Consider the following 21,789-nt stretch of genomic DNA (forward strand, 5'->3'; position numbering starts at 1 on the left):
GATTTGTTAATTACTGGAGATACACTTTTCAAGACATCCTAACTTGCTAAGATGCTAGATAAATCCTCTCAATTTAGAAAGTAAATAAAGATGTTGGTGCTTTAGATATTACAGCCTCTGAACACTCATGACTCAGTAGACTTACTCGTTCTGGAAGGCATATTGAGTATATTTAATATACTTCAGCATTACAGGTATAAAAGGAATCTGCAGTGTTAATTACTACCTCCTCTTGCATCATAGTACCCAGTTAGTCAAATTGTTCGGATATTACCTTTTAAAATCTGGTAATGGTGGCTTTCTCCTAAGGTTTCTATGTTAATGTATCTTCAGCAATAGACTACTTCTTTGGTTGTTGTTTTTGTTATTGTAGATATCCATACTTTCTCTAATGAAGTGTAGTTGAGTTCTCCCTGTAATAGTCTATTATGTCTTGGGCTTAATAAAAGGTTTTGTGATCATAAGTTGTATTTCACACCCTTTTTAGTAGTTTCTAATCCTCCTTTACCTTAAAAATATACGAAAGAAGAAATGAGATTATCTTATGTTCTCAATATTGTTTGTTTGTTTGTCAATAAATTGGCATTTATTACTTAGGATGTATTCTCATTCCCAGCATTGTGCTGATGTCAGTAAGCATGATAATCTGTTACCGATAAAGTGCACATGAAGCCACAGTTGTTACAGAGTGTTATCTCTTTTTTGCATTAGATTTTAATCTTTAATATTAACATTGCTTTAGGATTTTTTTCCCTGAGCCACGAGCAGCAAGCTAATTACATAAAAATAGACACATATAAAAGTAGTTCTCCATTTTCCTGGGATTAGGGAGAAATAATCTAAGTACAACTTCTACCTACAATAGTCAAGTTTTTTAAATTAATTGCAATTAATTGCAATTAAATTGTTGGTCATCTTATTTATTAGCTCTAAGTTACATATTTAAATTAAAGAAACATCAGACAACCATTGCAGCTTATAAATGTAAGGTGCCATTACTGAGGAAATAAGATTGCTTCATAGTGGATGTGTCCCTTCTGCCACCAACTAAGGAAGCAGCAATAAATATTTCATTACTTGATGAACACTGCTGCAAATGCTACTGCACTAGTTTGTGCTCATGTTTGTATATATGTGGGTTGGCAATTGTGTATATGTGGCATTGACAATTTCCTACATTCAGCAGCAAGATGAGCTCAGCTTAGGCTTTTCATCAGTGAAGATTGCCTCCCTCTCCTCAGGATCCAGAACTCTGAACTGCCTCCTCAAAGGCTGTTGGAACAGTGGTGGATCTTTTGCACTTTCTTTCAAAAGTAAGGATAGTAGTAAGTAGCCTTGCCTTTGTTTCTGCACCAGCCTTGGGCTTCTGTAGATAAGTATATAGGTCAGTATAGCCATGCACTTACTGATCTTTTTGTTCAGGGTCACAAAAGGAGAGCTTTTGGGGGTTTTTTTTTACATCTACATAATATGTGAATTATTTTCTTACAGTTGCTCAAATTCCAAAAGCTCTGTGAATTGCCAATACTAAAAATGAGCAGTCAGCACTCAGAACCTCCATAAAATGGTGTCCTCAGAGTTCAGAATGACTCCAGCTAAGTCCCAAATCTTCATGGTGTCAGAATGTCCACTCACCTCCAAATATTTTTCTAAAATTCCACACTTACTGTGTGGAAGAGCTGGGCATCAAGCTTAGTAGTTACCTATCTTTGTACGGAACTCTCCCAACTTCACCATCTCCAAGGGGAACTACTTTTATGGTTTTCTTGACCATTTCTTAATGGTTAATCTCAAGAGTTTTGACTTCAGAACTCTTAATAGTTCAGTTCAGTCATCATTAGATCCTAGGGTTGTTGGGAAGATTGAGTCAGATGATGGAGCATGTGTTTGATCAGTGTCAGGCTCATTAGAAGAGTGCTGGAAGTTTCTCAAAGTCACACAGAAGACATCCTGAGAGCTGTTAGTTTGCCTGGATGCAAGGAGAGCAGAAAAAGCTGAGGACAGGAGGAGGGGCAACAGTGTCATCCAGCTCCAGCTGCTTCTGCTCCCAGTGGAGAGAACAGCATCTAGAGTAGTATCTTGACCAACTAACAGTTCTGTTTGTTTTAGTACAGTCACACATGAATAGAAAGTACCTTATGTTTTCAGAAGTATTTGAGACCTCATAGACTGGTAACCTTTTGCCAGTGGATGTTTATATAGAAGCATTAACTACTGTTCCTAGCAGTTAGTGTTACTGTACAATGAAGAGATAGGTGTTATCAGGAGATCCATCTGTGTGACATTTCAACAATCCATAAGATTAAGGAATTGATTCTTTTACACTTACTGCCAAAGTGTATGGGTTTTTTTTTTTCTGATCATAAATATAGCCAATATGACTTCTGATTTACGCCTCCTCCCCCCATCCTCCATCTTTCTCTGTAAACTAGGAGATATTTGAATACAGGATATATTCTTATGTGTTTCATTATTGGGATAGAATAGTAGAATATATTGTCCTTAGTGAAAAAAGATAATCTTGAAGTTATGATAAACTTAAATATTTTCCCAGAGAACATTTTGTTGCATTTTGTGCTTGAATACGTATGGCTGATTAAGTTATTTTGAGTTATTTTGGCATAAGCTTTTACTGACCACTTTTACTAAATTCTGTTTCCAGTGGACAGAATGAGGGCTGGAGGCGTGGCTCAAGTGGTTGAGCACCTGCCTAGTAAGCGTGAAGCAGTTCAAACCCCAGAGCCACCAAAAAAAAAGAAAAAAAACTAGATAGAATGAAATAATGCCTAAGAAGGAAAGTTAATACCTTTATTATCTAGAGTATTACTTGAATATCTTTTGTTAAAGATAATTTTCTGTAGACTGCTTCAATTACAAGATATCAAGTCTTTATAATGAGATTTTTGTGTATTCTAATGTCATTTACTTATTAATAGCCACTAACAACAAAATTGAATCTAAAGAATTGAAGTCTTGGGAATGATGCTGTTGTGTGTGATGCATAGTGGCTTACAAAGTATTTAGCATTTCTTATTTGGGAGAAAAGAGGCATCTTAAATAAGAGCATACCCAAGTAGGCTTTTCCGTTTCATTCTTCCCCACTCCCTCCAGTTTGGGGAGGCTTCTCACTTATGTTCTCTTAACTCTGTACTTCATTTCATGTATAAGGCCATCTATTTCTTGGACTTGTCTGTGATGTGACATACTAAGTAAGCTACCAAAAATATATCATACTACCAAATTAAAATTTGATGTTTCAATAATATAGTTTAAAATGGGTTCCTGGGGGATAGTCTAAATGTATTGTTATTTGGAAGATTCTGTTTAGATGGCTTGTTTATATAAGCAGTACTTGCTTTCCATGGTAGTATAGAACCATAAAAGTGACTGCAAGTAGAACTTTTGCAAAACAACCTTCATAGTCATTTGGAAAAAAATGATTATCCATGACTTTAAAAATTCATTCAACACATTAAAAACATCCTTATTATTGGTTATGAATGTGTAAATAAATGAAAAAAATGAAATTAATACTTACATAACACACTGCCAGATATTTAGAAACATTGAGTTTTCAATTAAAAAATTATCAAGAGTAGTCTAAAAAGTAACATGCATCACTTGGGCATCTTTTTTGTGTGTTGGCAAATTGTCATATTCCTATGTCTGAATCAGCCTCTAACATCTTACTCTACAATGCCTTTTCTCTTTTTTAAAATGTAGACTGCTAGAGTTTGAGTCTGGAATATCCCCACAGGCATGGTCACCAGCTTGTGGCACTTTGGGAGAGTGGGAGGAAGTGGTGGAAGTTTTAAGGGGTAGAACCTAGTGGAATGAATCGAAGCAATTGGGGACATTACTTTGGAGGGGACATTGGACCCGACCCTTCCTCTGCTTCCTGGCCACTATGAGGTGAGCAGCTTTGCTCTACCACACTTCCCATCATGATGTTGTACCTTGCCACTAGTCCCAAAACAACAGAACCAACTGACCATGAGATACACTTCCAAAACTGATCCAAAATATATCTTTCCTTCTTTTAAGTTGGTTTTTCTCAGGTATTTTATCACATAAAAAGCTGACTGCCAAAAAATTGGTATAGGAAGGTGGAGTCATCGCTGTGTCTACCTGATCATGAGGTTCAGAAACCTCTGAAATTGGTTCTGAGGAGGACTTTGGAAAAGTTTGTAAGAGCAGGCAAGAGAAAGGTTAAAATGGTGTAAGCAGAGCTTAATGGACAATTCTAGTGGAATCTCAGATCAGAATGCTGTTAAGAACCTTGGAGAGCAAAAACCAAGCTTAGGAGGTTTCAGATGAAAATCCATGTTGCATTCTTGCAAAGAACTTGTCTACATTTTGTCCATGTCCTGAGGCTTTGCAGAAGGCTGAGTTTAATGGTGACAGATTGAGTTGTGCATGGTGGCTCATGCCTGTAATACTCATTACTCAGGAGGTAGAAATCAGGAGGACTGCAGTTTGAAGTTAGACCCCAAAAAGCTAGCAAGACCCTATCTCAACCAATAAAAAGCTGGACAGCAGGTGTACACCTGTTGTCCCAGTCACTTGGGAAGCATAAAGAGGATCCTAGTTCAGACTGCCTGGGCATAAATGCTAGACCCTATTTGAAAAATACCTAAAGCAAAGAGGACTGGAAGTGTGGCTCAAGTAGTAGAGTGTCTAGCAAACATAAAGCCCTAAGTTCAAACTAGTAACTTTAAAACCACAGGGACAGGTTTATTTGGTGGCAGAAATTTCAAGGCAGCACAGCAAACTGAGAATCAGAAGCAGAAAGCAGGACAGAAAGTTTTGCAAAACTTTCAGTTTGACCAGAAAAGGAGCATGTTTAAAGTCACGACTACATAGGGTGTAGCAATTAGCACACTTAAAATGCAGCCAAATAGAGGCCTGAGATAGGTCAATAGCAGAGTGCTCTCCTGGAGTTCATCCACCGCACAAAAAAATTTAAACGATTAAGAGAATCCAAGCATTTTGCTTGAGACAATAGGGAATAATGACTTGAAGGCATCTTAGGACATCAGCGAGGTCCCCACACATAGTGGCTCAAAGGTGTAAATTTGTTTCAAAGACTTTCCTTTGAGAAGAGATCCCCTGTTACCACCCCTCGCTTGCACACACAGGGGCACCTAGAAAGTTATTTCTCTGGATTCATTTCACCCCTTTTAAGTCTTCCAGGCACTCAGGCCACTGTAGCCCCAGTTCAAATCTGCCCAAGTGGAGTGTGCAGGTTGCAGACCTTGGCATTGTCCACATGATGCTGGTTTTATAAGCAAGGATCATGGAAGCTTCCACCTAGATTTCACAGGAAAGCCTGAGAGCCAGGAAATATGTGGCAAGGTCATCTCTGCAAGCAGCCCTGAGTGTGGATCTGAAGCTACAGTGGAGACTTCCAGGCAGTGAGAGGTGCCAAAACATGAAATGCCTGTAGAGAAAAGCTGCAGACAGCAAATAAAACCAATCTCAGAGGCCATTTTGGGCTGCAGCCAGCAAAGCCACAAGGACAGGGATGCCCAAGCCACTGGAGAATCACATCACACTACTGTGTGTCCTGGATGCCAGACATGAAACTGTAGGATTTAATGTTTGCTCTGTCCAGTTTTAGTTTTACTTTGGTCCAATTCCTCATTATTTTCCTATTCCTCCCTTTGGGAATGGGAGTGATTTCCCAGTGCCATTGTATCTTAGAAATATGTACCTTGTCTTTTGAATTTTATAGGGGTTCACAGCTGAGTTTGCCATGAGTCTCAGAGGAGATGTTGGATTTGGACTTTTGACCAATACAGGAACTGTTAATACTTTGAGGACTCTTACAGATGGACTAAATGCATTTTGCATTGTGAGATGGAGAAGAGCCTTTGAGACCAGGAGCAGACTGCTCTAGTTTGGATCTGGAAGGTTCCCCTTCCTCTGAATGCTCAAGTATTAAAGGCTTGGCCACCAGCCTGTGGCATTGCTGACAGGTGGTGGAACTTTTATGAGGTGGGGCCTAGTGGAAGGCAATTAGGTCACGGACCAAGAGTCCTTGAAGGAGATCTTGGGATTCCTACCACTTTCTCCTTTGCTTCCAAGCCACCTTGAGGTGAGCAGCCTTGCTGCACCATACTCCTCACCATGATGTGTTGCCTTACTACAGGCCCCAAAACAATGGAGCCAACCAAACATGATCTAAAAGCTCTGAAACTGGGCCAAAATAAATCTCCTTTTAAGTGTTCTCAAGTATTTTGTCACAGTGATGGAAAGCTAAGATATAGATTTTTCAGAGCAAAACTGAGCAGACAAAGAGTTCCCATATATCCCCATTCCCACACAGGCACAGCCTCCTCCTAGCACCCAAGTGGTACATAACAGTGAACCTGCACTGACATACTGTCATCCCCCACAGTCCAGTCTGCTTTAGAGTTAACTTTTACTGTTGTGCACTCTGTGAGTTTTAACAAAAGTAAAAATGACTTGCATCCAATACGAAATCGTTCCACTGCCTAAAAACTGCCTGTGTGCACACTTCTCCCCACTAGTCTAGCAACTATTTATCTTTTACTGTCCCCATAGTTCTGGTTTTTCCAGAATACCATGAAATTACAACCATATAGTCTGTAGCCTTTTCACATTGGCTTCTTTCACTTTATAATACACATTTAAAACTCCTCCAAGTCTTTTCGTGGCTTGATAGCTCATTCCTTTTTAACACTAAATACTATTCTGTCTTCTGTGTGCAGCACTTTATCCATTCACCTACCAAAGGACGTCATCCACATTTTGTTTTGTGGTGCTGGGGTATAGAATTCAGGGCCTCACACTTGCAAGGCAGGTGCTCAACCCACTTGAGCACACTCCCAGTCCATTTTACTCTGGTTATTTTGGAATGGAGGTCTCTGACCTCAAACTGGAATCTTTCCAATCTCAGCCTCCCAAGTGACTAAGATTATAGGCATGAGCCACCAGCCCCCAGCCGTACCCCATCTTAATTTGCAGTTCCCAAATTTCACCTGTTCATATGCTCCTCGCCATCAGTATGTCTTCTTTGGTGAGGTAGCTGTTCAGGTCCTTTGCTGATTTTTTTTCTTTTCTTTTCTATATTTTTACCCTGCTTCTGGTATAGAATTTACTGATTTTTAAAATCAGATTATTCATTATCTTATTGTTCAGTTTTCACACGTCTTTATATATTTTCAATAACAATTTAATTTATCAGATAAATGTTTTTGCAAATATTTTCTCCCAGACTATGGTGGTCATTTCATTCTCTCGATCTGGGTTTTTGTTGTTGTTGTGCTTTTTTGTTTTTTGTTTTTTGGTTTTTTTGGCAGTACTAGGGTTTGAACTCTGGGCCTCACTCTTGCTAAGCTGGTGCTTTACAATTTTGAACCACTCCAGCAGCAATTTTTTGTGAAGCGTTTTTTCGAGATAGGGTCTCATAGACTATTTGCCTGGGGCTGACTTTGAACCTCAATCCTTCTTATCTCTGCCTCCTGTATAGCTAGGATTACAGGCGTGAGCCACCAGTTCCTGGCCTTGATCTGTTTTTCAATGTGAAGGGTTTTTGTTTTACTTGTGTCACTTCCTCTGGGACATCTACATCTTTTTTCTCACAATCACTTTCCTTCTTTATGTCAGTAGGTTCACTGAGTTCCTCTGGCTGCCTGCCTCTCTCCAGCCTCTTGAGCCACAGCAGTGTGAAAATACCACAGGCCTTTATTTTTTTTTCTCCAGTCTATATATATATATATATATATATATATATATATATATATATATATATATATATATTCATTATTAGGATATATTCGTTACATGGGGGGATTTAAAGGGACAATTCCAATCAGACTTATATTGTACCTTATTTACATTTCCCCCATTGTCTCTCCCCCTCAGCCCCCTCCTCACCCCACCCAAAGCAATTACAAGAGGTTATTTAGTTCTGTTTCATATAGGTATTTGAAGTCCATCAACCGTATGCCATCACCTTAATCTTCTTCCCTCACCTTCCCCTACCCCCTACTACCACCCCCCACACTGCACCCACTGTGCCTATTTTTCAGTCCTGGTCTTCGTTGTTTATATTTGAGTTTACATTCAAGGGGTGTCTCAGTGTACACCTTCAGTGGGTGTGCTTTGCTTTGGTCTGTTCAATTCCTTCCATTACTCTCCCTTATCCCTTTACCTTCGTCCCCCCATTCTTCAACAGCTTTCAATACACAGCCTTATATCCTCTACCTTCACATCTTACAGTATGCAATATTACTGATGCTCTAAAAAAATATGGACCATGTCACAACTTTGCACATCATCCTTGCGCAGGGGTCTGCTAATCTTCTCTGTGATAGAACAATAATGCCACCATTTTATAAATCGGAAGCCATTTTATCCTCAGGCATCACCTCTTGGAAAATGGAGCCATTCCCAATAACAGCCCCGCCCTTCAGCAAAATTTCCCAGGCTCCAAGACAAGCTCCACCCCCATGCCTGGCCTGGACTCACTCTCTTCCTGCACCTTCTTTCCCGGGTCAGCCAGGTGGCTCATGCCTGTCATTAAACCCTGCCCTTGGACCTGAGATTTTCTCATGAGCTTTCTTTGTGAGCAGCATTTTTCCTAACCTTTGGTGCCATGACTCAGATTGGGTGTGCTCCCAGCACTGACCTTGTTCTCCCAGCCTCCTCCACCCCATCCTGCTCTCTCTCTCTCTCTACTCCCATTCCCTTCCTTCAGGACCAGAGCTGCTTTGCTGGAACCCCCAGTCCTAGAAAGCAACACTCCCTCACTAGCTCACAGGGAAATTCCTCCCCCCCAGCATGCCTCCAACCACCATCCACCACTGGCCAATCTTCAAAGTCCTCTCCTGGTGAGTCTTCCTTGCACACAGAGCTGAGATCTCTCTCTCATTTCCTCAAAATCCTAGCACTAGGTCTCAGCTCACTCTCATCCCTGGGAACCGGGTTCCCCACTAGGGACTGTGGACCCCCATGGTGAAGACATTCCCTCTGGGTACTCCACATCTCTCTCTCTTTCCTGAGGACCTGATATTTTGGGGACACCCACCGTATCTCTTCTTAGGTCAGCCCTCACCATGGGAGTTGAACCATCCCAAATTCCCTCAGACTCCCCATTGGGATGTCTTCTGGCCAATCTTGGGCCCCTATGCTTCATGCCTGATCTTAAGCCACAAAAGCTCATTTTTCTTTGTAATCAGGCCTGGCCCCAATATCCATTGGACAATGCCTCCAAATGGCCACTTAATGGCACTTTTGATCCCAATATTTTGAGGAATTTATACAATTTCTGTGAGCACACTGGTAAGTGGAAGGAACTTCCCTACACCCAATCCTTTTCTTATCTCTGCACCAAACCCTCCCTCTGTACTTCCTGTTCCCCTGCACTGGTTCTATTAGCCTCTAAACCAGTCTCAAAACCAGCCAAATCCTTTTCTGAACCCCCTCCTGACTCTGAAGCTTTCACTTCTTTTGACCCTGCTAATGAGCCTCCACCTTATCAGAGATGGGCTTCCATTGCTCAACCATTGGCCCCCACCCCTACTTCCACCCTTTCTCCTGCCTCTCCTTCCACCCCTCCTTCTGCCTGTCCCTCCACCCCTCCTTCTGCTCCTCCTTCCAACCCTCCTTCCACCTGTCCTTCTGCCTACCCAGAATCACAGGATCCCATGAGCCCCTCACACACTCCCTCTCACGGACCCCCCAGTCATCTAGTTTCCATCTACCCTCTCCGGGAAGTAGCCAGAGTGGAAGTCCTTGTAAGGGTCCATGTCCCCTTCTCCCTCTCTGACCTCTCTCAGATACAAAAGCACCTTGGCTCTTTCACCACTAACATAGATTCTTATGTTTAAAAGTTCCAATACTTGGCTCAATCCTGTGACCTTACTTGGCATGACATATATCTCATTCTTTCCTCCACCTTCTTTCCAGAGGAGAGACACAAGGGCTGGGATGCGGCTAGGGCACAAGCAGATGAGGTCCATCGCACCACCCCCCCCATCCTGTAGGGGCTGCAGCAATCCCTACTGAGGAGCCTCATTGGGATTACCAAACCAGTGGTAGAATGCTTAGGGATCAGATGGTTACTTGTTTAGTGGCAGGACTAAAAAAGGTGGCCCAGAAGGTTGTTAATTTTGATAAATTCAGAGAAATCCAATAAGAAAAAGAGGAAAATCCAGCTAGTTTCTTGTCCTGGCTCACAGAGGCAATACAATACCATACAAAAGTTGACCCTGAAACTCAGGACGGGTACAATTATTCTTATGACACACTTTATCTCCCAGTCAGCCCCAGATATAAGGAAAAAACTTAAAAGGCTGGAAAATGGCCCTCAGACTCCATAGGCTGAAATTTTAAACGTGGCCTTCAAGGTCTATAATTACCGAGAAGAACAACAAAGGGTTGATAAGGAGAGGAGAGATAGGACTAAATTCCAGATGTTGACACAAGCCCTCCAACAAAGGCCTCCAGCCTCTAACTCCCCTGGCCAGGAAAAATCCCAGACACCTCCCGGCCCATGTTTTTGGTGTGGCCTTGAGGGACATTGAGCGTGTGCCTGTCCTAAGATATACTGCCCACCAGGACCATGTCCTAAGTGCAAACAGGAGGGCCACTGGGCAATGGACTGCCCCTCCACCCCTCAAGGTGGAGAGTCTAAGCTCCCCCACCATCCCTCCTCCCTGACTGATCTTTTAGGACTGGCAATGGTGGCTGATGACTGACCGAGCCCAGGACTCCCAGGCTCGACAACCCTAACTTCACGGGAGCCCAGGGTAACTGCTCTCATCGATGGTAGGCCTATCTCTCTCCTCCTAGACACTGGCACCACTTTTTCTGCCTTGCCGGAGTTCTGGGGACCTACCAAGCCTTCTTTAACCTCCATAGTCAGGGTGGAGGGAACTCCTACCCAGCCCTTAATGACTTTTCCTTTAACCTGCATACTGGGAGATACACCTTTTACTCACTCCTTCGCACACTTTTTACTCACTCCTTCCTAGTCCTCCCTAATTGCCCCTCCCCACTCTTGGGAAGGGACATTTTGTCAAAATTCCAGGCCATTCTCACACCCACTCCCTCTTGTCTCTATCCTCATGGCCCCTCCTTACTGTTATGGGTGCCCTACTTCCACAAGCCCCTCCTGACCCCTTGCCCTTACCTGCTATGCTGGTGGACCCCATTGTGTGGGACCTCCAAAACCCTGCAGTCGCTACACATCTGAGGCAATTGTTATTACTCTCAAGGATCCCTCCACTTTCCCAAACCAACCTCAATATCACATTTCTCTAATCCACTTACAGGGATTAAAGCCTATCATCTCAGATCTTCTCGCTAAGGGCCTGCTTCACCCAACCCACTCCCCCTATAACACTCCTATTCTGCCTGTAAAAAAGCCCAATGGGTCTTACTGGCTGGTAAAGGACCTCCACTTAGTCAATGTGGCAGTGACTCCTATACACCTGGTGGTGCCCAACCCCTACACTCTCCTGTCTCTCATCCCCGATACCACCACCCATTTCACAGTCCTGGACCTAAAAGATGCTTTCTTCACTATCCCTGTCCACCCACAGTCCCAAAACCTCTTTGCCTTCACCTGGACTGATCCAGATTCTCATACTTCCCAACAATTGACCTGGATTGTTCTGCCTCAGGGGTTCCAGGACAGTCCCACCTCTTTGGCCAAGCTCTGGCTAGGGACCTCCTTACCCTCCATCTCTCCCTGAGTAAACTCCTCCAGTATGTAGATGATCTCCTGCTCTGCAGCCCCTCACTCAAAGATAGCCAACAACACACTGCCCTCTTACTTAATTTTCTGGGAAAAAAGGGATACCATGTGTCTGTAACAAGGCTCAACTGTCTCTCACCCAAGTAACTTACCTGGACCTATCTGTCTCTCCTACTCATAAGGCCATTACCATAGATCATAAGGTCTTGTTAGCCTCTCTCCCTGCCCCCACCACCAAGGCTGAAATTCTCTCCTTCCTCGGCCTGGCTAGCTATCTCAGAGACTGGGTGCCCAACTTCAGTCTAATGGCCAAGCCTCTATATGAAGCATCCAGAGATCCTATCCAAGAGCCCCTGGACCCCTCTCAGCCTGTGTCAAGTCATTTTAAAACCCTCTTACAAGCCCTATTACAAGTCCTGGCACTTCACTTGCTGGCCCTCACTCATCCCTTCTTCCTTTACATTTCTGAGAGGCAAGGGTTTGTCCTAGGAGTTCTGGACACAACATAGGGCCCTCTTTTGCTCCAGTAGCATACCTCTCCAAACAGACCCCACAACCAGGGGATGGGCCCCCATGCCTTAGGGCCCTGGCAGCCGCCTCTCTCTTGATCCAGGAAAGCAAAAAGCTTACCTTTGGGTCCCCCCTTACTGTTTACTCTCCCCATAACCTCTCAGAACTCCTCACATATAAGGGACTTTACTCTATGCCCCCTCCTGTATCCAATCTCTTCAGGTGGCCTTGGTCGAAGATCCCACCCTAACTTTCATCTCATGTCCCCCACTTAACCCAGCCACTCTTCTTCCTCTCTCTTCAACTCCCCTTGTTCCCTCCTGCCCCGAGATCCTTGCAGAGCTCTTTGCCTGCCCAGACCACATTCAGGAGGGCACCCTTTTTCAGGCTGACTACACTTAGTTCATTGATGGCAGCTCCTTTGTTCACAATGGACAGCAAAGAGCTGGATATGCCATTGTGTCTGATTATGCCATCATTGAGGCATGCCCTCTCCCTTTGGTTACTACTTCCTAAAGGGCAGAATTTACTGCCCTGGCCAGAGCTCTAACCCTGGCAAGAGACAAAACTGTCAACATTTACACTGACTCTAAATATGCATTTCACACTTTATTGTCCCACTCTGCTATCTGGAAGGAAAGAGGATTCTTAACTACAAGAGGAACTCCCCTTATCAATGCTGCCTTAATAGCCCAGGTCTTAGAGGCTTCATGCCTCCCCTTTTGGGTAGGCATTACTCATTGCAAAGCCCACCAGACTGACTCTTCCATAATTACCAGAGGAAACAACTGAGCAGATATAGAGGCCAAGTGGGCAACCCTCCAAGCTGCACCCCAATTGGCCACGTACCCACTTACCCCAGCTTCTTTCCCCCTCACTAAGCTCTCTCTCCCTGCTTCTGAAGTTAAAACTCCTCTCCTATTCACATACGCTTTTTCATCCTAAACTTCATGCTCTTTACACCTTTCTCCACCAATCCCTTTCCCTATCTCCAGGAGACATACAATACCTTAAACAGATTACCCGATCCTATTCAATTTCCAAGCACACAAACCCCAACTCCAATATTAGACCCCCTCCCTTTCCTACCCACCAAGCAAGGGGATGTCTCCCTGCCATGGATTGGCAGGTGGACTTCACACATAATCCTGCAGTAAAGAGGATTAAGTACTTCCTGGTATTGGTAGACACCTTCACAGGATGGGTGGAGGCCTTTCCTACGACCAATAAAAAGGCCTCCACAGTAACAACGATTTTGGTCACAGACGTCATCCCACTGTTTGGTCTCCCAGCCTCCATCCAGTCAGACAACAGGCCTGAGTTTGTTTCCTCTATTTCCCAAAAATTGGCACAAGCCTTAAATATTCACTGGAGATTTCACATTCCCTATCATCCCCAATCTTCAGGTAAAGTTGAGCGTGCCAATTGCACACTAAAAAATACTCTCACCAAACTCCTTCGAGCTCCACCTAGACTGGACAAAGCTCCTACCCCTAGTCCTTCTCCACCTCCTGGCCCTTCTGAAAAGACCACTCATGCTCAGCCCCTTTGAGTTCCTCTATGGCCATCCGCTCCTCCCTATCACGGTTCAGCCAGAACCCCTAACATTCCCCCCACTCTCCTCAATCCTCTCCTCACTTTTCTTCACTCTCTCCTTTGGTCGCATGCTCATGATCAGTTGCCCCAGCCCTCTGACACCACCAAAATAACTCCCTCCCTCAAATGGGAGATCTGATTCATCTAAAAAGTACAGCCATACCCAGCCACCTGCAGGAAAAGTGGAGAGGCCCATTTAAGGTCATCCTCACCACCCTTAAGGCTGCTAAGCTAGCAGGACTTCCCTCCTGGGTACATGTTCAAAATCTAAAACTGGCAGCCCCACAAAACACCTATCAATCTCTTCTTACAGGACCAACAAAAATAAAGATCTCCCACCTCCCCAAGATCCTAGAAGATGAAGACACACCCACGGAGACTCCCGGGGCATAGGCAGGAGCCCTATGCCTGGGGACCTGGCATCTCACCTACTCACTCTTTATACTCCCCACCCCCACATCCTTTCCTGTCAGTGCCTGCCTATGTGTTTGCTCTTTCCTATATACACTCTACTCTGAGATTTTACTCTTCCCACCTCCCAACACAATCAGCCTCCCTCCTTTCTCATACCTTCCTTACCCCTGCTTCATAGATTGGACAGCCGACCTTCACCTCCAAGGTACTCTCTCAGACTTTACTCCTGAAGAAATCTATTCATTTTCCAACATTCTCTTTGCCTTATTGTAAACCGCACCACCATGCTTTCACTCCATCCCTTTCTGTGGGTAATTCTTGTCCTTGTCCCCTCTCTCCTAAGTATCGTCCTGTGGGCAACTTCTCCCCGTGAGTGGAGATGGCCCCATAATGCAGCTCTCTGTTTTGGATACCTCACCCTGTGCACCTTACTTCTTGTGCTCTCTTCTTTCTTATGACTTGGACCTTTGCAAGCTGGGGCCTCCTACCCCCCTCTCCCCCACCGCCCATGCCGGCCACTTACAGTGTATACCATCATGCAAAAGGTGTGCTATAGCACTGCCGCTTTATGCCAACATCTTAATCAAAAATATTGGATGGGTATTAGCAAAGGCAACCATGCTGGCTACCACTGCCAAGGGAGGAGGGGGCAACAGGTATGCTGGACTTACCTCTCACAGCTTGGCATATCTGATGGAGGCAGAGTCCAGGATGAGGGCCTCCAGAAGGTCCTCCACACCCAGGTACCTCAAAGTCTAAAGGACTTATTCTTTCCCACTAGAAAGCCTCTTAAAATTCCTTACACACACTGTCCCTTTCTGAAATCCTTCTCCTCTAGGTCATAAACACCACTCATCAACTACTCAACCACACCAATCCTACTCTAGCCCATTGTTGTTGGATGTGTCAGTGGACTGGCCCTTCTCAGGTCATCACCAGCCCCATAAATGTTTCCACACCCTTTACCTTAAACTGTTCCTTCACCAAAAGACCCACCACCTCCACTCTTTCCCCATTTCCTCTCTCCCAGCCAACCCCTCTTTGCCTGCAGAGTTCCTCAGGGATAGTTGAGGTAGGCTCTGTGGTGGCCAAAAAATCTCACACCAATAAGACAGCCAACAAAACCGAAAACAATATCTGCTGCCCCCTCATTCCTGGGACTCTCTTTCTATGTGGTCAGAGTATATACCCCTGTTTACCCCAATCCTGGAAGCATATTTGCACTCTGGTATTTCTGGTTCCTGACATGAATATTATTACAGAAGATCAGGACCTCATCCCCCTCACCACACACCTTCGATCTAAAAGGGCAATCCAGACTATTCCCTTGTTTGCTACCCCTGGGCATAATGGCTGCCATGGGAACAGGGGCTGCAGGAATAGGAACCTCTGTCCACTACTACACAAAACTCTCTAATCAACTGATAAGTGATATTCAAATGGTGGCCGACTCTATCCTAACCTTACAGAAACAACTTGACTCCCTAGCCTCAGTTGTACTCCAAAACCGATGAGGCCTTGACCTGCTCACTGAAGAGAAGGGTGGTCTCTGCCTATTTTTACAAGAAGAATGCTGCTTCTATGTTAACCAGTCGGGGGTAGTAAAAAATAAAATTAGACAACTCTAGGAACAGTTAGAAAATCAGAGAAGGGAGCTGGAGGACTCTTGGAATTCTCTAGGGAATAACATTTCACAGTGGTTCTCCTGGCTGCTGCCCATCCTGATGCCTCTATTTCTTGCTTCCTCCCTTGTATCATAAGAACGGTACAAAGATTTCTTTTAGACCGCATGTCTGCTATTGCTAATCAAAAATTTAACCAGTTGTACCTCCAGGGATATCAACCTCTCCAAAACCGCCCTGAAAACTACTGTGAAGACCCCATCCAGGACGCCACAGGAGCCTGAGGATCCTGCCACATACAAAGCCCCCTGCCAGCAGGAAACAGTTAAAGAGATAGATGTTTTGCCCCAGTTCCTGATCCTCAGCCCCTACCTTCATCATTATTAAAGAAAAACTGGGGGAATGATGGAACAATAATGTCGCCATTTTATAAATCTGTGGCCATTTTATCCTCAGGCATCACCTCTTGGAAAATGGAGCCATTCCCAATAACAGCCCCGCCCTTTAAAAAATTTCCCACGCACAGACAAGCTCCACCCAAGCTCCACCCCCATCAGGGACCCCTGTGCATGGGCCAACCTCTTACCCTCCCTCTTCTATAAAAAGCCATGCCTGGCCCAGACTCGCTGTCTTCCTGTTTCCCCGGAAGCCAGGCAGCTCATGCCTGTCATTAAGCCCTGCTCTTGGATGTGAGATTTTCTCATGAGCTTTCTTTGTGAGCGGCATTTTTCCTAACAGGCTGCATCGTTCCAATTTTAGTACATGTGCTGCCGGAGTGAGCACAGGCCTCTCTTTTTCTTTAAGTCCATTTATGCTTAATTTGAATTTGACTCCATCTTGATCACTTTTAGTTCCTTTCCTTCACTTTCATCTTCGGTGGTGAGCTCCCTCTTTTGCTTATCCATTTTTGTAAAATGCCAAATGGATTTATCACTGGGAAACAAGCAGGTAATACAGCTAAATCCTTTGCTGCCTGCGAGTGAGTAACAGACACACAGTGGACTGATGAACTTGATCATTATATGCATCAGTTATTACTGTAATGACTTGTGGATGAAAGAGTTACCGGAGAAATTCATGTTTCATGTTTGCTCATAGTTAATATGTTGTGATAACTGAAGTCCAAACCATTTGGGTTTGGACACTGATATTATTTAACCAAAGCATTCACACATATCGGAATCCATGCAAAGCAAATCTACATGTATTTTAAACTATTTTTCCCCAATTGTAAATGGTGTAAGCTATTCTAGAAAAAAAAGATATTGGAAACTAAATTGTTTTTAATAAAGCAAAATACGACAGAAGTGCAAGTCCTGGAGGAGGTGGAGAGGTAATTGCATGGATGTGTAGGTATCATAGCATCTTGTCTGTGGATGGGAGAGATGGCTGTGAACAGCAAAGCCTGGAGGTGCTGTACATGAGCTAGAATTTGGTCTGGGGCCTCCTTTGTATCCAGTCAGCAATGGCAGGAACAGCATGGACCTTCTTCCGTAATGTCACCAGCCTGGGATGGATGTCCAACAAGTCAGGCTTCAAGACCAAAAGTGTGGTACTGCAAATATCCCAGTAGAAGTCTGCCCAGGTCACCTGGTGAAAGGAAACAAAACACCATCTGCTTTTGCGGATGAAAGGCAAAAGCGTATCAACACTCCATTGTGAAAGTTAGTTTCCTAATCCACAGATAATTTCTTTTGAATTCAAAACAACTTTTTGTTAGTCCAAAAGCTACACGCAAATATGATAAAAATGTAGAAGGTGACAGGATAATAGCATAGTCACAGAGATTACTACGATTAATGCCTTAGTGAATACAGTCTTTTTCTGTGCAGATAGATAAACAGATGTAGTTTTACTAACGTGCCATCTTACAGCACTTGCTCTTTGTAACCTGGCCCAATTTTTACTCCATGACAATAATTCTCACTGTACCTAAGACATAACCCATATATTTCTATCTGTTGCAAAAATGCCTATTACAGGACAAAGCAGGATCCATTCCAGGTCTGTGCATTTCATTTGGCTACCTCTTTAACTCTTAATTCAGCATAGTACCATTTCTGTTATGTCACCAAATTATTAAAGTTTCCACGCTAGTCCTATACAATGTCCTGATCTGTGTGATTATTGCAACTCGTTTATCTTACTCTCTTATATTTTGAAGTATAAAGGAATAAGCTCTAAATTTTTCCTGAAGGGTTTATAATTTCAAGAACAATACTGTTGGCTAAAATACATTCCACTGCATCACATCAGGGAAGTGATCAATAGGGGAACCCTAGGGTTGACCACTGGTTTCTTTTGATGACAGCCTGGTCCTACCCTTCCTTGTCCACTTGGGTGTTTTTCCTTTGTGTAGAGATTAATCTAATTATGATGTTTCTTTGACTCCATCTTCCTATTTGTCAGAGTGAAGTTTAAATGTGGACTATTATTAGCTGTGTGTGTGTGTGTGTATGTGTGTGTGTGTGTGTGTGTGTGTAATTTAATAGGGCTGCTTTTCAGTGTTTGATGAACTTGCTTAGTAAACATCAGTCAGCCAGGAGGTACTATTGGTTAGAGGATTCATAGTTCAGCCAAGAAATACTTACAAACACCTACTGTGTGCCACACCCATGTCTAAGTTCTAGGGACTCCCTGAAAATAAGATGTGACACTATGATGTGAGCCTCTTTTCTGGTGTGGCTTTTTTTGGTGTGTGTGTGTATGTGTGTGGGTGTGTATGTGTGTGTGTGGGGGTGGGTGGGTGTGTATGTGTGTGTGTGTATGTGTGTGTGTATGTGTGTGTGGGTATGTGTGTGTATGTGTGTGTGTGTGTGGGTGTGTGTGTGTGTGTATGTGTATGTGGGTGTGTATGTGTGTGTGTATGTGTGTGTGTGTGTGTGTGTGTATGTGTGTGGGTGTGGGTGTGTATGTGTGTGGGTGTGTGGGTGTGGGTGTGTATGTGTGTGTGTATGTGTGTATGTGTGTGTGTGTGTGTATGTGTGTGGGTGTGGGTGTGTATGTATGTGTGTGTGTGGGTGTGGGTGTGTGTGTATGTGTATGTGGGTGTGTATGTGTGTGTGTATGTGTGTGTGTGTGTGTGTGTGTGTGTATGTGTGTGGGTGTGGGTGTGTATGTGTGTATGTGTGTGGGTGTGGGTGTGTATGTGTGTGAGTGTGTGGGTGTGTGTGTGTGTGTATGTGTGTGGTTGTGTATGTGTGTGTGTGTGTATGTGTGTGTGTGTGTGTGTGTGTGTATGTGTGTGGGTGTGTATGCTATATATCAAACACAGAGTGCTTGCCAGGCAAGTGCTCTACCACTGAACTACATCTCCAGCCTGAGGCTTTTATTTTAGAAGAAGATGAATCAATCATACAAAGTTATTCAGGTAATGAAGAAAAAGTGAAGTGAATATCAGGTGGTCAGGGAAAACCTTCAAGAGGAAACATTACCAGTAAGTGAAGGTGGTGATGCATGCCTGTAATCGTAGCTACTCAGGAAAAAGAGGCAGAAGGCTCCTGAGTTCAAGGTCAGTCCCCAGAAAGTTAATGAGACCCTATATCAAAAACTAAATAAAACAAAAAGAGGTCTGGGGTGGGCATAACTCAAGTGACTGCCTAGCATACTCTGGGAGTAGGCTATAATCCTGTCACCTTCTACATAACTCAAGTGTTGGCCCTGAGTTCGAACTCCAGTACCGAAAAATAAAAACTGATGGGTAAGTCAAGGTTGAATGGAGGCAGGCAGTGATGTGGGGATAAAGCCCTCCAGGCTGAGGCACAGAGGTGGGAGTGGGACTTGTGTCTGAGGAACAAACCCAGTGTGCTTGGATCACTGCAAGGAAGGGAGCAGGAGACAGTTTACAAAGGAGTTTTTAATAGAAAGAACATAGTCCTCAGTAATACTCAAAGAATAGGGTAGGGAAAGGAACATTTTAAGAAAGGCTCTGAGCCGGGGTCCATGGGAAGAAATAAAGGGTTGTATGATGTGGCTGAATATTGAGAATAAAAGTGGGGCAAGTTTACTTCTATTTCACCTAGAAGTTGGAAAGGGCGGATTGTGATCAGAGCTACCAGACAGCCACAGAAAGCACACTGTCTTGTCTTCTAGAATGTAAATCTCCCTGAATGCACAGACGCCACCCACCCCAGCGTCTGAGTCAGAGTTAGACTTGGCTTGGATGGCAAGACTAGCTGAAAGTGGTGGTGTACTTCTATGTGCTGTGCCCAGAGTATCTAGTCTTCCCTTTCCTGTGATATTAAGTTATTGATGGTCACTACGTAGCCCCATTAATTCTTCAAGTTGTTGGAAAGTGGTAATGATTTACTTCAATCTTTGTTTTTTATTTATTAATTGGAAGAAAAGACAGAATTAAAAAATGTTTTATCTCAAACTTCTCACATTTTTTGTTTTAAACAGTTTTCAGGATAATGAAGTGACTCCATATCATCTTCTAAAAGTAAGCAGTGAAGCTTTTGAGGAACTGTGTTTGTGTTGAGGTGGCTCTGGTCCTAACCTCCTGTTTACATTCATTTTGATTTGTTTCAATTCATGTCGTTAGCATTCTCACTGAAGTCTGAATTGTCCCATTGTTAGCCAATGGGGAGCTCTCCAGTGGATTTCTGAGTCATTTTGGTACAACTCCAGTTGTATTTGGTAATTTATTTGCTTCTAGGTGACCAGATATCCCCATCTAATTTTTTGACATTTCCTCTACCAAACTGAGAATCAGCCCTTTCTCCCGCAAGCCCTGATTGTTTTCAGTAGTTAAGAGATGGGAATCTGGGCACCAGCAATGCTCAGAACGACCAGGGTTGTCACTGTTTCCCCCAAATGCCTTTGTACCAAGATGAAGAGCATCATGAGTTTATTTACTCATAATCAGATATAACAATATAAAAATAATACCAAAAGTTTCCACTGCCACCAAAAGTATTACTGAAAATGGTGCATGTTTTTCATTTTTTTTGTTCTGAGAAAATATCTGTCTGGAGATGTATATTAAAATTACTGTGCTGAACAAATGATGGTATTTCTTGCAATAGTCCTTCACGAATAGAGTACAATATGTATTCTTTGTGTACTCTACACATTTAGGATTATTTGTTCACTTGGCTTTTGATTTTCAGGATAGCTTTTTTGAATTCTTTTTGTTACATAATAACATAAAACAGTTTACAATTCCAAAGTCAAATCTACTCTTAAAAGATTAGTCTTTAAAAGCTTAGCTTTTGAGCTGGAGGTAGGATTTAAATGGCGGAGCACCTGCCTTAGCAAGCATGAACCCCAAAGTTCACACCCCAGTACAGGAAAAAAAGTTAGCTTAGCTTTTATCTCTGCCGTATAAACTATTCCTTCCCGATGAGTAATATTTTCTTTCAATAGTTTTTGGTTTATAATTTTACTTAACTATATTTGGTGATATTTTTTAATGAGTAAGACATACTCACAGAGTTACCAATAAACCACTCCTTGTCCCCTAAATATGTGTCCAAATCTTGCAAAAGAAGAGGTGCATCATATGTGAGCAGCTCCTTGAACATCTGCTCCTACAAGAGAAAATACCACTTTATGGAAAACAAGAACAAAAATAAATCATTTGAAGAGGAAGCAGATTTATTATCCTTTTTCTCCCATATGACTGCATAAGGAATAGAATTGCTACCTGTTTTTATTTCTTTATGTTTATGATATCATGGAGTTTTGGGTCTGATTCTGTATAGATCATAGTTATTTCTTTATTACTCGGGTGTTAACAATAAACACTTTTAAGCTGGGTGCTGGTGGCTCACACCTGTAATCCCAGTTACTCAGGAGGCAGAGATCAAGAGGATCATGGTTCAAAGCCAGCCAGCACAAATAGCTCACAAGACCCTGTTGAAAATCCCCAACACAAAACAGGGCTGATAGAGTGGCTCAAGCAGTAGGGCACCTGCC

At 43.3% G+C, this 21,789-nt stretch overlaps 1 protein-coding gene and 1 pseudogene across 1 annotated transcript in view; both read right to left on the reverse strand.

Annotated features, from left to right (window-relative positions):
* Window positions 1-8,271: 8,271 nt before the first annotated feature.
* LOC141411195 (U6 spliceosomal RNA) lies at window positions 8,272-8,368 on the reverse strand (annotated as a pseudogene).
* Window positions 8,369-17,077: 8,709 nt separating this feature from the next.
* The window catches only part of Hpgds (hematopoietic prostaglandin D synthase), a 53,066-nt gene continuing 48,354 nt past the window's right edge, over window positions 17,078-21,789 (reverse strand). Inside the window, exons 5-6 of the mRNA XM_074041378.1 lie at window positions 21,303-21,401; window positions 17,078-17,460 (exon numbers count right to left, since the gene is read on the reverse strand). Coding sequence (XP_073897479.1) covers window positions 17,296-17,460; window positions 21,303-21,401 — 264 coding nt within the window. The 3' untranslated portion in view covers window positions 17,078-17,295. The remainder of the gene's footprint in view (window positions 17,461-21,302; window positions 21,402-21,789) is intronic.

Source organism: Castor canadensis, chromosome 9 (genome assembly GCF_047511655.1).
Source record: "Castor canadensis chromosome 9, mCasCan1.hap1v2, whole genome shotgun sequence".
In the NCBI taxonomy this organism is placed as follows: Eukaryota; Metazoa; Chordata; class Mammalia; order Rodentia; family Castoridae; genus Castor; species Castor canadensis.